This window comes from Astatotilapia calliptera, chromosome 3, assembly GCF_964374335.1.
Source record: "Astatotilapia calliptera chromosome 3, fAstCal68.1, whole genome shotgun sequence".
Lineage (NCBI taxonomy): Eukaryota > Metazoa > Chordata > Actinopteri > Cichliformes > Cichlidae > Astatotilapia > Astatotilapia calliptera.
In genome coordinates this window covers 3,599,334-3,614,479 of record NC_137424.1, presented here as the reverse complement: position 1 = coordinate 3,614,479, position 15,146 = coordinate 3,599,334, and the positions used below count along the sequence as shown (strand labels likewise).

General features: G+C 43.7%; 1 protein-coding gene across 1 annotated transcript; it reads right to left on the bottom strand.

Annotated features, from left to right (window-relative positions):
• Positions 1-11,583: 11,583 nt before the first annotated feature.
• On the bottom strand, positions 11,584-13,873 carry LOC145423819 (uncharacterized). The gene is made up of 2 exons (XM_080296703.1): positions 13,219-13,873; positions 11,584-13,110 (listed from the first exon to the last, which is right to left on the bottom strand). Exons 1-2 carry the CDS (start codon positions 13,712-13,714, stop codon positions 12,143-12,145), a joined length of 1,464 nt encoding a protein of 487 aa, XP_080152829.1. The 5' UTR covers positions 13,715-13,873; the 3' UTR covers positions 11,584-12,142.
• Between the last annotated feature and the right edge of the window lie 1,273 nt (positions 13,874-15,146).

Sequence of the window (15,146 nt, the reverse complement as noted above, 5' to 3'; positions counted from 1 at the left end):
TTGGATCAGCATTCACTCACAGAACATTGCAGAAGGATTCAGATGATCCATCCGCGATTCTCCATGACTCCGGCCATACATGTGCAGTGGACGGCTTCAACCCTCCCTGTGATGCTTTTAATTTCTTTATGTGTCCATCTATAGAACGCTTCATGGTATATTCAAAATCTGCCTGTTCTCTATCAGAAACCTGCCAGCAGAAAATGAACCTAAAGTATGTAATGCAAGGATGTCATCACTTTCAAGATGGAGAAAGCATAAAGTGACAATTATGAATCACTTAATATGATAAGGAGATTCTGCAGGTCATTAATCAATGTATAAAACTAAAATAAAATGTATTTTTAGTGACACAGGATACAAACATGGAAGCAAGCTCTATAATTAGAATTATTTATAATAAATAAGAATAAATCATTGCAATTTCTTTAACCATAAAGAATAACTAAATCATTCAGGACAATGTCACATCACTGCACTGAACTCACTATGTTATCCCTCTAACAGCCTCCACATGTTCTCACTGTAATTTCCCCTCATGAATGAATTTGTGCTGCACTAATGTGAATGTTTGCAGGGAAATCAAACGCATTTCACACGCAGTACTCGAGCTGACTTACCTTTGTTTGAATGACGACTTGTACGCGCTGACTCCACAGGCAAGGTATGAAAATATGTCAGGCTACATCAATAGCGGTTGGTCTTCAGGGTTTCAACTCCACGGTCGTATTTCATACGGTTCCACATTTCCAATGCACGCTATTTTCTGCAAGTACTGCCGCTTCGCCTCTGGACGCAATCGGTCTCTATACAGTCTTGCCAAGATGGCGCCGAGCATGGCAGCCTCGTCGCGAGCTCCCCCAAGCAACGGCTTTCTTCTGTGTTTAATTTTACTTTTCCTTTATTTTTTCACGAGTAGCACTTGTCTCCTTGTGTACGACCGACAAACCTTACTGGACATAAAAGACGGTCTTTCTTATAACTTTCCGGAGTTCAAGTTTTGCAACACGGACGCTCCGTTTGCAGACCCCCCATTCATCTCACCTGAGACGCCTTTGTTCTCTGGCCCTGGAGGCCGCAAACGCCGACGCAGAGGGAGAAGATCTGGCGTTCTGGTTCGACTGAGACGGCGCACTAACAGATCACCGTTACCCAGTTTATTACTGGCTAATGTGCAGTCTCTGGAGAACAAGCTGTGCGAGCTTCGGACACGGATCTCATTTCAGCGAGAGATGCGGGACTGTTGCGTGATCTGCCTCACAGAAACCTGGCTATCGGACAAGGTACCCGACTCCGCAATACAACTACCGGGGTTCTCTGTGATCTTACTGGGAAAAGCAGAGGCGGTGGTGTATGTTTCATGATCAACAACAGCTGGTGTGATTATGCGAACGTGCACCCGGTCAAATCCTTCTGCTCACCGGACCTGGAGTACCTGATGATTAAGTGCCGGCCATTCTGGCTACCGAGGGAATTTACAGCAGTGATTATTACGGCTGTTTACATTCCCCCACAAGCCGACACTGACCGAGCACTCAGGGAACTGTACAGCGCGATCAGCAGTGAGGAAACCGCACACCCAAAGGCAGCGTTTATCACAGCCGGAGACTTTAATAAGGGAAACCTGAAGAAAGTCTCACCAAAACTCCACCAACACATACATTTCAACACTCGTGGAGACCGGCTCCTCGACCACTGCTACACCTCTTTCCGGGATGCGTACAAAGCCCTCCCCCGCACCCCATTCGGCCAATCAGATCACCGCTCCATCCTGCTCCTGCCCGCCTACAGGCAGAAGCTGAAACAGGAAGCTCCAACCCGGAGGGCGGTGCACTGTTGGATGGACCAATCGGAGTCTGCGCTGCGGGACTGTTTTGATCACGCGGACTGGGAAATGTTTCACGTGGCTGCTAAAGACATTGATGAGTACAACCCTCGGAGTATTGTAGCAGGGTCTAAACACGATCGCAGATTTTAGAGGGAAACCCAGCACACAGCAGACCACGGCCTCTCTGTGTGAGGATCTAAACGTATTCTATGCTAGATTCGACGCAGCGAACACCATGAGACCGGACAGTGTGCGCACCGCGGATGACGTCAGTGAGCACACTGTGTCTGAGGAGGATGTGTGGAAGTGCTTCAGGAAGGTGAACGCGCGCAAAGCTACGGGTCCGGACGGGATTCCCGGCCGCGTCCTGAAGTCATGCGCGGCTCAGCTGGCTGGAGTGTTCACGCACATCTTCAACCTTTCCCTCTCTCTGTCTGTAGTCCCAGCCTGCTTCAAAATGGCCACCATCGTCCCTGTACCCAAATCCTCCACCATCTCCTCATTGAACGACTGGCGACCTGTAGCCCTGACCCCCATCGTAAGCAAATGCTTCGAGAAGCTGGTCAGGGACTTCATCTGCTCTGCACTACCCGACTCACTGGACCCTCTACAGTTCGCATACCGCCACAACAGGTCCACTGATGATGCCATAGCCCTGACACTACATACTGCCCTGTCACACCTGGAGAAGAGAGACACGTATGTGAGAATTCTGTTTGTAGATTACAGCTCAGCATTCAATACCATCGTTCCCTCGAAGCTGGACAGGAAACTGCAGGATCTAGGACTGAGCAGCTTCCTCTGCAGCTGGATCCTTAGCTTCCTGTCTGACAGACGCCAAGTGGTCAGACTGGGCAGCATCACCTCATCCGCCGTCACACTGAACACTGGTGCTCCACAGGGGTGTGTACTGAGCCCTCTCCTGTACTCACTCTACACCTACGACTGCACAGCCACTAACAACTCCAACATCATTGTGAAGTTTGCGGACGACGCTACAGTGGTGGGTCAGAGGGCCCGGTGGCGCCTGTGTCCCGCAGCCTCGCCTCTGTCAGTGCGCCCCAGGGCAGCTGTGGCTACAATGTAGCTTGCTATCGCCAGTGTGTGAATGTGTGTGTGAATGGGTGGATGACTGAATGTAGTGTAAAGCGCTTTGGGGTCCTATGGACTAGAAAAGCGCTATACAAATGCAGGCCATTTATCACCAAAGGTGATGAGACAGCTTACAGGGAGGAGGTCAGCACCCTGACCCACTGGTGTCAAGACAACCATCTCACCCTCAACGTCACAAAGACAAAGGAGTTGATAGTGGACTTCCGGAGGTGCAGAGAAGTACACACCCCTATCACCATCAACGGCGCTGCTGTGGAGAGAGTGAGCAGCTTCCAGTTCCTTGGAGTACATCTGGCTGAGGATCTTACGTGGTCAGTACACACAAACAAAACAGTGAAGAAGGCGCAGCAGCACCTCTTCTTTCTCAGGAGACTGAAAAGATTCGGCATGAGCCCCCGCATCCTCAGGACCTTCTATCACGCTGCCATTGAGAGCATCCTCACTGGATGCATCACCACCTGGTATGGCAACAGCACCGCCTACAACTGCAAAGCTCTCCAGCGAGTAGTGCGGTGCTCTGAACGGATAATTGGAGGTGAGCTTCCCTCCCTCCAAGACATCTACAGGAAGCGGTGCCTGAGGAAAGCGGGGAGGATCATCAAGGACTCCAGTCACCCCAGCCATAAACTGTTCAGACTGCTTCCATCAGGAAGGAGGTTCTGCAGCATCCGGTCCCGTACCAGCAGACTGAGAGACAGCTTTTTCCATCAGGCCATCAGACTGCTGAACACTTCATAGACACCTCAGCTTCACTACTGGAACTTAACATTATGCACTACATACTGTACAGTAATGCCACTGTTTTGCACATGTCTCAACTCTGTATATTTTTATATATTTTATTTTATTATTTTGTACTATTTAATTTGTAAAAATGTTTATACACACACACACACACACACACGTAGAAAAACATTTAGTATACACATCCAGAAATGCATACACTATTATATATTGTACATATATTTATTAGTTTCAGGTTGGCCATTCTTGTATTTTGCTCGTTTGTGTTGTTGTGTTTTGCACATCTCTGTTGCTTGTGGGGCTCGCACACAAGAATTTCACTCGCATGTGCTGTGCCAGTGTGCCTGCACATGTGATGTGACAATAAAAGTGATTTGATTTGATTTGATTTGATTTGATTACAGTCCGTTTTCTTTTCAGCTGCTTTTAAGCATCTTTCTTGTAGTCGTCGTTCCAACACAGTGTGTTTGTTTTGATTTGTGGACCCGGAAAAATGGCGCTGCGCTCTCACAATGCATTGCGGCATGACGTCAACTCCAAAGCCCTATTCTAGTTAACACAGTACTGAAACACTCCACCAGAGGACTCTGTTAAGTCTTTATTGTAATACAGTTACTGTGTGCAGTTATACTTCATATATAATCTGCACTTATTTAAATCATACATGTGAATGCTGTCAGTAAATCATTGGTTTCTATTTATTCTACTTCCTGTTGACTAGTTTTATTAAAATGAAAAAATAAAGCTGATTGTTAGGTTTTGTATTGTTGATTGTCATTTATGCTTAGAAATATTTAACCATATATGCTTAGAGGTGTACAATCAATTGTGTAGTGATAGGCTGTGTGATCTTTAGCAGGCTACAAAGGCTTGGTGTGCATTCTAGAGTGGAATGCACACCCACATCCTAGGAGCATAAGAGAGGTCCTATGGTATAGCAAACACACGTATATCTCTTTAAGTATAAGAGCCTTTTGTTCAGATGGACCCGCTAGACTCCTGGCACCAGCTATGGGGAGTCTTCACAGGGTCACATCTTGACCTCACACACACACACACACACACACACACACACACACACACACAGTATTCTTTGTTCACATGTATACCTATGTAAGATGTTATATGTTAATGACCCTATGCATATTCATGTAACCACAATAAAAGGAGTGCTGTGGGAAACCTGGCCGAGAGTCTGACGGAGGTCAAGTGGTGGAACGACACTTGGCTCCAGGCAGGTCTCCCTCATGCATGAGTAACAAGAAGAACTTTGCCTACTTCGTGTCTTGCTTGCTGTGTAATTATATTGTCTTCAACGTTCCAGCGAATAGGTTCAAGCTACAAACCTATCATTAATTGGTCCTTCGAGAGCCGGAGCCCTGGAATCGACATTCACCAAGGGGAGAAGAGACACACTGAAAGACTGACGTCAGCCAGGAAGTTCCTGTGGATTAACTGTCTGTCTTTTCTCCTCGATGAATGACGATTGGCGGGATCCGAGGCTGATATTACACGCTAAGCAACGCCGAGTAAGTTTAAAGAGCCCGACTCTATAACCGTGTGTTTGTGCAGTCTCCGCCGCTTTGTGGGAGGTTGAGAAGTTCGCTACTTTGTGGAGTGATAAGTGAGTTCCTCGCTGCTTTGTGGGGAGAAAGGTGAGTTCCTCGCTGCTTTGTGGAGCGAGAGGTGAGTTCCTCGCTGCTTTGTGGAGCGAGAGGTTCCTCGCTGCTTTGTGGAGCGACAGATCAGTTCTCCGCCGCTTTGTGGGGAGACAGATCAGTTCCACGGGGTCCAGACTGTGCTGGACGATAGGCCTATTTTGTGTTGTTGTCGTTGTTGTCGTCATTGTTGTTGTTGTCATTGTTGTTGTTGTGTGAGTGTGTGCGGAGCAGAACACGTGGTCTGTGACGTCAGCAGCTGTTGTTGTTGTCTGTTGTTATCATGGGTTCCTAAGCAACCAAGAGTGAGTCAGAGGGTGACAGACGTTTATGCTGGACTTTGCTCCTGGCAGCACAAAGTATTTAAATAAAAAAAAAGAGAGTGACGGCTCCTTAGCTGCGCGGGTTCACGCGAGCACGGTCGCGCGGGTTTCATGCGGACCTGAGCCGTGCGGTTAATCGCAGGCTTATAAATGGAAGAGATTCAAATGTCAGAAGTTTTCAGAAAACACACCAGCCTTGAAGAGCGTGTGGAGAAGGCCAGCCCACATCAGCAGCACTTAAGATATGCTCTGGTGAATGGCTTTCCCCCACCCCTTGCTGACACAAAAGTGTTTATTCTTTAGCTTGCCCTGATCGACAACAGCGTGTGCCAGACCATAAATTTAATTGAGGTGGATAATTGTTAAAAGTAATCTGCATTAAGCTTAGGGTTGCTCAAATTCAGTACAATGACATATGAGGTGAAGTGATATAGACAAATATTTAAACTAATGAAGTGCATAGAGGCACTTGACCTGTGTGAAAGACTGTCGTCTTATTATGAGCCATTGTTGAGATATACAGCACACCTGTGAAAACAACTAATATGCTGAACCCTGTATGAAACATCTAAAAGTACATGATGGAGAAGCTGAATTGAATATGAAAATGCAAGTCTTTGCCACTGTGGGCAAAGCACGCAACCACTGTGTGAGGTTGCGTTGCGGTCTCTTCTGAGCTGATGAGCAAGCTACACATTATCAGATCGAGAGCTGTCTGAGAACTCCTCAAAGAGAGGGAAACAGAACTATGATAACTGTGATAACTGGAGCGTGCAGCGTTTCCGTGAGCAGTTTTCCTGCATCTTGACTCATGTGTGTAGAGTGTTCATAGCATCAGCATCATGTTTTGGTTTATTTGTTTTGTTGGGTTGAAAATAATTAAATAAATTTGTGATCATACATATGGATCACCATGGCACATATCATAAGTCATATGATTTATTTATGCAGATGACAAAGTGAGTGTGAATGTGTCTGACGTCACAGTGTTTTTGTGCGCTGTGTGAAAGTAATTGCCTTTGATTGTGAGAGCGGTGATTCTGCAGGTCACCAGCTATTGTAAAGAGAAAAAAAACAGAGTGAAAAAGAGACAAAATTTACATTGTAGATGAAAAGATTATAGGAAAAAGGTTTTGTGTTGATCAGCCAAAAACAACTACAATTTCATTTTCTGCTTTTAAGAAAGGACTGTTCACAAAAACACAGAGAGATGTGTGTGTTGATTAAGCAGTGATGATTGTTCTGCCTTTTGTAACTTAAATCGGATATTATAGTTGTAAGCTGCCCTAGAGCTCCCTCTAGTGGCTACTTTGGGTTCGGTTACTTTGGGAAAGGAAAAAATGAGAACGTGAAGAAGAAATATAAGATGGCGGAAAGTGATACCGTAATGTTATCATTCTAAGCTGATACGGACCTTAAAATGTTGTTGCCTTGGACAAGATATGTCTGTAAGTATGAGTGTCGATAAAATAATTATTATCTTTTGTTTTGTGTAAAAATGGTACGATAATTTGTACATTTGAAAGTTTTATCTTGTTAGCTTGCAGTAAGAGTGTAACAAGCTAGTTTACAATGTTAGTTAGCTAATACAGTATTTTGTACTTTCAGTTTTACGATGGTCAAAGAGAAGGCAATGGTCAGAGGCCATTCTTCAATAAATCAGCGCAAAAAGGAAAATAAGTCATGTTATTGGAGCATCGTTATCTCGCTGTCTAGCTGGTGACTCTAAGAGACTCAGGGCGAGGACAGCACAGTAAAAAGACATTAGCGCAGCGGGCACAACCACGAGGAGCTATTTTCAGCACATCAGTTATGAGTCTACGGTCAGGAAAGCAATATCAACTGGAGCTTCCAGAAGAGGAAGAAACACCAGATCAAAGAGAAACAAAACAAATGCACAATGCAGAGGATATGGAGAACAAGGATAATGCAAGCAACGCAGACACACAGGCGGAGTCTAGACGCTCGCGTACATCCAAGCGTTCATCCACAAGTTCTGCAGCACTTAAAGCAGGAGCAAAAGCAGAGGCTGCACATGCACAGCTGGCGTATTCAGAAAGAGAAGCAGCTATAATGAAACAAAAAACTGAACTTGAGGCTAATTTACATGTTTTGAGCTGTCAAAAGGCTGTTGCAGTTGCAGAAGCAGAGGTTGCAGTTTATGAAGAAGAGGAGGAGGGACTCTCAAAAAGTGAACTGCGCTATCCATTGGTGGGACCACCCGCCAGTCCAAAACAACGCACAGCAGAGTATGTACAAAAACACTCAGATATTTGCCTTGAAGGATTCAAATTAAAAGTAGATCCACTGGCCTGTCACAAAGCTGCACGTGAACAATGCGAAATGGCTATGAATGCACATATAGACAATGACGGCTCACACAGTGCTCAAAAGGCTAATGTTAAAGTGGAACTTCAAACACAACGGAGAGAGAGACTGGAATCCCCCAAAACCTTATCCGTACAACACTCTTCAAACATCAACAGAGACACAGGGTGTCCAGGATATTACAAGGTACCTGACACGTAGGGAAATGTTAAGTACTGGACTTTTGCAGTTTGATGACCACCCAGAAAACTACTGGGCGTGGAAGGCATCATTTCAAAGTGCTATTAAAGACTTGCACGTTACAGCTCAAGAGGAGCTAGATTTAACCCTTTAAGACCTACCATAGAACCAAGTCCGCCAGAGCTTATATTATATTTTTACATGCTGTGGAGCCATTTTTTGGAGCATTTCAAGTTGCTATTGTCATGATTCGAGTTTCTGAGGAGAAGACAAACGACTGCATGGTCTCAGTAGATGTCAGAATAGTGATTTTTATTATACATATGTACATATGGGGAAGATGAGCATCACAAGCCTTTAAGAGCCGATCTCCCTCCGAACAGTTTCTTCACAAGGGTTTTATTGCAATGATGGCGTCAAGTCACATGATAAGTATCAGTCAGTTCCCAGAACTCAGGAAGTTTCCCCTTATATGGCCTCCAGATGTTTCCACTCAGTCCAGCACTCGGAGAAAACCGTGTGTGTGTGGTGTGTATCTCTATTCGTGTCTATTGTGTGTGTATGTCAAACAGAGAGCATGTCCTGAGCCGACCTCACAGTTCTCCATGAGTGTGTGCGTGTCCTACATGACTATGTAGGTGCGTGTAGTGTGGACTTAAATGTGTGTACTCTGTGTAAGTGTATTCAATCGTTGTCCAGAACCAAATATGGGGTTGTCTTTAGTCGGCCTCAGCTCTAACAGCATTCCAATGGAATGGGTGTGGGGAGTGTGTAGTTTTGTGATATTGTGAGTTCAGGCCAACCAAAGTTGAGTGTCCTCATATGACTTTTACTGCGGCCTGACTGGACCCCCAGCTAAACTGGTGCTTTACTAACTGATAGAGTATTGTATCTAGAATGCCCTTGTAGCAGATTTACTAAATGATAAGTGATACATGATAATATTGATGATAAGCTGATGCGGACTAATGAAGTAATAATGAAATAATAACAGTGCCTTATGACTGATATATAGTGACAGTAAAATAGGATGTTTCCCTCAATAACTCCCCCTTTTGTGCTGGCTTTGCCAGCACAACTTCAACCAATACATTACAGCACTTTTCAACCCCAACATCCTCGTTAGTCTCTAATTTTTCCCCACAGTTTCATGATCCCTGTTCCCCGGGTCTTTTACTTTTACTCTAAACTTCGTGATAAGAGTATCAAGTTATGAGTATAAAATATGCAATAACGTACAAAACGATTACGATTCCTTTAAACTATCAATTACTTCAGACTAGAGCCCTAGCCTATTAGGAGCCTGGAATGAATTAATCAAATGCTGCTTGGCGCGACGCTCCTCTTCATTCTTCAACCTCAGGGGTTAGACAACCCGTCAGTCGTGGCACAGATCAGGGGATTATTCTGCCCCGATTTCGAACAACGATCTGTGTATCCTCCAGAAAAAGAAACCGGAACGTGTCCCCCTTTATGCCCCAGAGCCTCTCGAACCTCGTTGGTCTGGTGTTCCTGGATTTCCGCCACCCCTTCATGGTTATTGCTGTGTTAATGGGACCCATCCTTTTGAGGGGACTACCCGGAGCCCAAACGCCATGACCCTTGGACCCAGGTGGTGTCTCGGCCGTCACAGTGTCTATCTCTGCTGCGAAGGATCCTCACCTATCTGTGACCTTGTCTGGTGTCTGTTCCCTCCTCTGCAAGAGACAGAAAGCCAACACACCTCTCTTCCTACCCCTAATACGCTAATGTTGTTATCTACTGACCTTCATAGACTAAGTGCCAGCTCGTTATAAGCACATTTGCAATTTGTGTATAAAAGTAAACAAACCTCAAACAAATTGGGCATTCTTAATTCCAACTTCCATTTAAATGTAGTACTCAAGTTTGTGATCATCTAGTTATGCTCCTCACTGGTTCTCTAAATTGTCAAAAAACCTCTAATTTTGGCATACCTAAATCATTAGGACACAAACGAAATCATCGACCCCTTATAAAGCTTTTACCTTATGAACCTGAGCACAATTCTATAATGAGCCACCACCTGCAATATGTACCAAAAATCTTCATGGTCACACCTGCAATCAAAGAGCGGATGCACTTTATATCCGTTTTAATTCCTCCTTATACAAACCTCCTCAGTTTCAGGTTAGTTTAATTAGTCTCAATTAATAGTTCTAGTTGTTTAATTCCCCATTCACCTAAAAAGCAAATCCGTCAAATCAAACAGCTCATTTACAACCCCCTGTAAATCATAAGAGTAATAAAAGATTCAGCAAAACAGACAAGTATCATGTTCAGGATTTCTCCAATCATTAAATCACTATTATTGCCACAATTTGTCTTAGTCACACTTGGGCAATATTACTCCACTTGTTTATCACTCAGAGCCCCCTAATGGCCAGTTAGTGAGCTCTAGGTCAAACTGTCCCCAAATTAGTTATTTGTTATTATTACTTGTTTTATTATTATTCTTTGTTTTCATGTCACTTGTCTGTTTTCTACTGCCCGCATTCTTACCAAAGCAAAGCAAACATTAGCAGCACATTGACCGCAGTCAGACATCCACATTCCAGAGGTGCTATAAAAAGATCTCCTGTCAGAAGAAAACATTAAGAACTGTAACGCTGTAAAGAAGAATATATAAATGTTAACGCTGCGCAGTTACCTCTGTAAGCAACACACGACACAAAAATGGCATTTAAAAGTTCACTCATCCTTGAATATTTTGTCATCCTTCTACTCCTGTAAAAAGAAACACACATAAATTCATCCACCCTCTTGTTCTATCTAGGTGGAGGTTAACCTTAAGTCGTAGTCAAGTCTTGTCATCCTTTACCAGTCAGTCCGTTTGTTTTATTTCCAGTCTTTCATCCATTCATTCATCCATTCTCTCCTTTGCTGATAGTGGAAACCATTGCCGCATTTAGATTTCCGCCCTCAGCAAAATGACGTCATTTCAAAAGAGAAAGAAGAACTTGAGATCGGATTACCTCGCTGAATCCTTTTTTTAGACAGGGACTCTCGTTTCTAATTGTCCCCATAAGTGTTTCCTGCAGAACCCATTTCAATGCGGAGAAACTCACTTACAACAATTTTCTCGCCGACGTGTAATGCTTGTAATTTCCGATGTGCAGATCTGCTTAAAGAAAAGATTCAGAAACAAAAATCAGTGCACTGTTCAAAATATAAATCAAAAATCAAAAGTAAATAAAAAGAAGCCTGGGTCTTCGGACTTGTCACTGAATATTCTTTCTCTTATAGGTGAAAAACACCAACTCTAAAACTTGGTGCCAGGGTAAAACCTTCCCCATACTTCAGAAACCCCAAAATAAAACAAAACTCTCTGTCAGGGGTTGACATTTGTTCAAACACAAGTAAGAGAGAAATGAGACACTGGCAGACCAACTCAGAGAGTTTAAGGAACGTGCACATGGGTGAATGCCTCTGAGAAGACAGACACACCGAGCACAGGCTGCTTGCTTTATTTATAAGGCAAAAATGGGTTACATAGTACTTCCTCTTTTAACTGTCAGGGGAGAGGTCAGGCATTATCTCAGCTTATCTAACCTTGCACACATACACTGAAAATAACAATGCAGAAGTATATCATGCTTATCTGACATCACATACTGAGGTGAGGAATACAAAGTATATCATGACTTGTCAAACATCTCAAACACTTAAGTAAGGAATGCATTATGTTCTCTTTAACAATAAGCTTTGCCCGTGTGAAAATATATGAACACACATACAATATAAGGCATACTTGGTTAGAATATAAGGCTTACTTGGTTAGAATATAAGGCTTACTTGATTATATTGTATTATAGAGATTTGGTTATATTGTATAATCTAGAAAATCTCTAACATTTCCCTCCTGATGTTAATATATTTCACAGGTTTATATCAATACATAGTCACTTGTTAAATCACATTTTCAACTTGCATGTCATTCAGTGAAGTATCTAAACATCAGCTCTGTGAAGACTATAATAGAGATTCTCCACTCTGTCCTCCATATTTAGCATATCATATTGGCAATAGGGATCCTCCATATCCCTCTGGATCAAGACAAAATTTCCTAAAGTACGGTTAAACATACTCATCACCATGCGTCTCAAACAAGGAATAATGCAAGAAACAAAAATGCAAAATAGAAACATCATAGTACATAGGGCCAACAGGCCTTTAATCAGCAAAGATTTCCAGGAGCCGCTCAGCAACCAGTCCCACCAGCCTTGCTCATCGGTCTCGTAGTCCTGTTGCTGAGCGTCTCTCAGTTGTTTCAGAACATTCAAAGCATTTGTCATGTTTAATGAGTGTATGTTGTCAGGTATGTAGGTGCAACATGTCTTGTTAAACAGTATACAGAGACCTCCTTTCTCTGCAAGAACAATGTCCAAAGCTACTCGGTGTTGCATGACAGTAATGCGGATTGCATCAATTTCTTCATTCTGTGATTTGTCAATGCGAGCAGAAGCATTCAAAAACAGTCCAAAGCGGTAATCTAAAGTCTCTATTCGTAGTGCGTGCTTTCCTACTCCTGTCCAAGGAAACAGAGCGTGAACTACCTTTTCACCGGTGTTCCAGAGTTTGAAGTTCTCTGGCACGTCTGTTCCAAGGATTGAATCATGAGGCTTGATTTCTACATCACGCCTAACTCTGGTCTTGTTGTACACAGTTATCTTGAAAGTGTGATCTGAAATGAAGATGGGTGCACAACATCCTGACCAGTTGGGTGGCAGCATAAAGTATGCACGCTGTCCGCACAGCCATGCCATACCTTGTACCCAATAGGTGCCATTTACCTGTTGATTTAGGTTGACTGTCCCATACCCTACTCCTCCATAGGTTGCGTTGCAGTTGCTGGTATGGCCCAGGGGGTGGCGTCCTTGCCCTGCCGCTTGGTAGAAGCACAGAGGATGCCACTTCTCTGTATGGGTCATAAAAACAGGGAAAGGGACAGAAGCATTTCTGTTTTTGACTGTCATATCTACCCAGAACTTGTCGTCACAGGTTCCATTCTTCAGGCCTTTTGCACCTGGGAGTGAAGCTTTCATGCTGATTGCAAAGTGTTGTCTTCCAATGCTGGCAAAACTTGCTGCACATTCACTTTGCCAGTGACTGTCCATCATGCGACCATAGATGGTGGGGTAGACTGAAGTTGAAGGCATGTGAGAACAGACATAACATTCTTTTTCTTCTATGGTATTGTATAGGTATCGGTACCAGGCATTGTTCATCCAAGGGTGAATGTGATCTTGGGTCATCTCAGTTAGATGGGAGTTGTCATGGGTCCACCTCTTGAGACGGGGAATAGTTGGTGTTATTCTGTGGGCTCTTCCAGGTATCAGCCAGAAGAGCATCACCCCTAAGATGACGCCGGCCACCAGACAGATCAGGCGGCACATGAACCGTTTCCGTTGAAAGTGACAAGCACTTAAACATAACAGCTTTGGGGCTGGGGCTGGTGGCTCTTCTTCTCCTAGATTCATCACGCTGGCTCCTTGCATTTCAGGCGTCCCCGGTGTTGTCATTGGTTCCTCTCTTTGGTGGGATGGGTCACTCTTTATTATGTGTTTGTTCTTCAGGGCGACCAGGCACACCCGAGCTCCACGTGAGTAGACCACTGCCGAGAAGGTAAAGGGCGGGAAAACCCGATCAGCCCTTCCCTTCAGCAGGGTTTCACGTAAGAGTCGGGGGAACCGGCGTCTTATTGTGGTGCAAACACTTTCTTCACGTGGCTTTGATGGATCCACGAAGGTCGTTCGGCTATTTTACAAGCTGTCGGTGTTGTCAGCAACACTTGAAATGGACCCTCCCACCTCGGAGTACTCCAGTTTTTCTGCTGGAGGATTTTAATCAGAATCCAATCACCGGGGTTCAACCTGCAAGAGACTGGAGATGGATCACTCGGCAGTTGATTGCTCAAAATCACTTCTTTATTTTCAAACAGTTTTGTCATCCATTCTGCCATTGTTGTTTCTGCAATAGATTTATTAATTGGCTCACTAGTTATGGGGAGAGGGAAGGGTCTGCCATGTACAACTTCAAATGGCGTTAGACCACCTGCTCCTTGAGTTATTCTCATCCATAACTTAACTAAGCTTAGACACTCAGTCCATGGTTTTTTAGTCTCCTCCATACATTTCCTCAATCTTTGTTTAATTGTGCCGTTAGTTCTCTCGACTAATCCTGCACTACTTGGATGATAAGAACAGTGATGTTTTATGCTGAAGCCTAAAGCTTCAGAAACTTTACTTATTACTTCATTTACAAAATGTGTGCCATTGTCTGATCTTATCAGAGACGGAATGCCATATGTTGGAATGAAATGGTTGCACAAACATTTTGCTACTGAAATTGCATCTGCTTTTTTCACTGGGTATATTTCTGGCCACTTGGAAAATACATCTATTATCACAAGTGCATACTTGGAGGATTGAGATTCATTTAGTTCTATAAAATCCATGTGGATAGTATGGAATGGGTGTGGCGGTGTAGGGAACCGGCCTCGTTTTGGTCTTAAATTGCCTTGAGCATTGTGTTTTTGGCAAATCATACATGTTCTAATAAACTCTTTTGCTGAACTTTCAAAATTTTTTGTATAGAATTGTTTATTAAGAATAGAAATCATCCCTCCTGATGACACATGAGTTTTTGAATGTGTCACTAATGCAGCAGTTTTATGCAAAGATTTTGGAAGGACTGGTTTGCCATTACACATCATGAGGTTGTCTTTTAATTCTGCTCCATCTTTCAACCAAGATTTTTGTTCACTCAGTGATGCTGTTTTCTGTGCATCTGCTAGTATTTCTAGTGGTATTAAATCTATGGTTTCTGTTGTTAAAACATCAATGTGTTTTTCTGCAGCTGCTTTGGCTGCTTTGTCAGCAAAGTTATTTCCTCTTGTTATTTCTGTGTCATCCTTTTGATGAGCTGCACATTTACATAGTGCTAATTCTTTTG

Excerpts from the sequence above, each read along its gene's own strand:
- LOC145423819 (XM_080296703.1), bottom strand. The coding sequence starts at position 13,714 with ATGACAACACCGGGGACGCCTGAAATGCAAGGAGCCAGCGTGATGAAT. Across the intron at positions 13,111-13,218 it reads CATGAAAGCTTCACTCCCAG|AGAAGTGGCATCCTCTGTGC; the intron begins GTGCAAAAGGCC and ends TGACCCATACAG.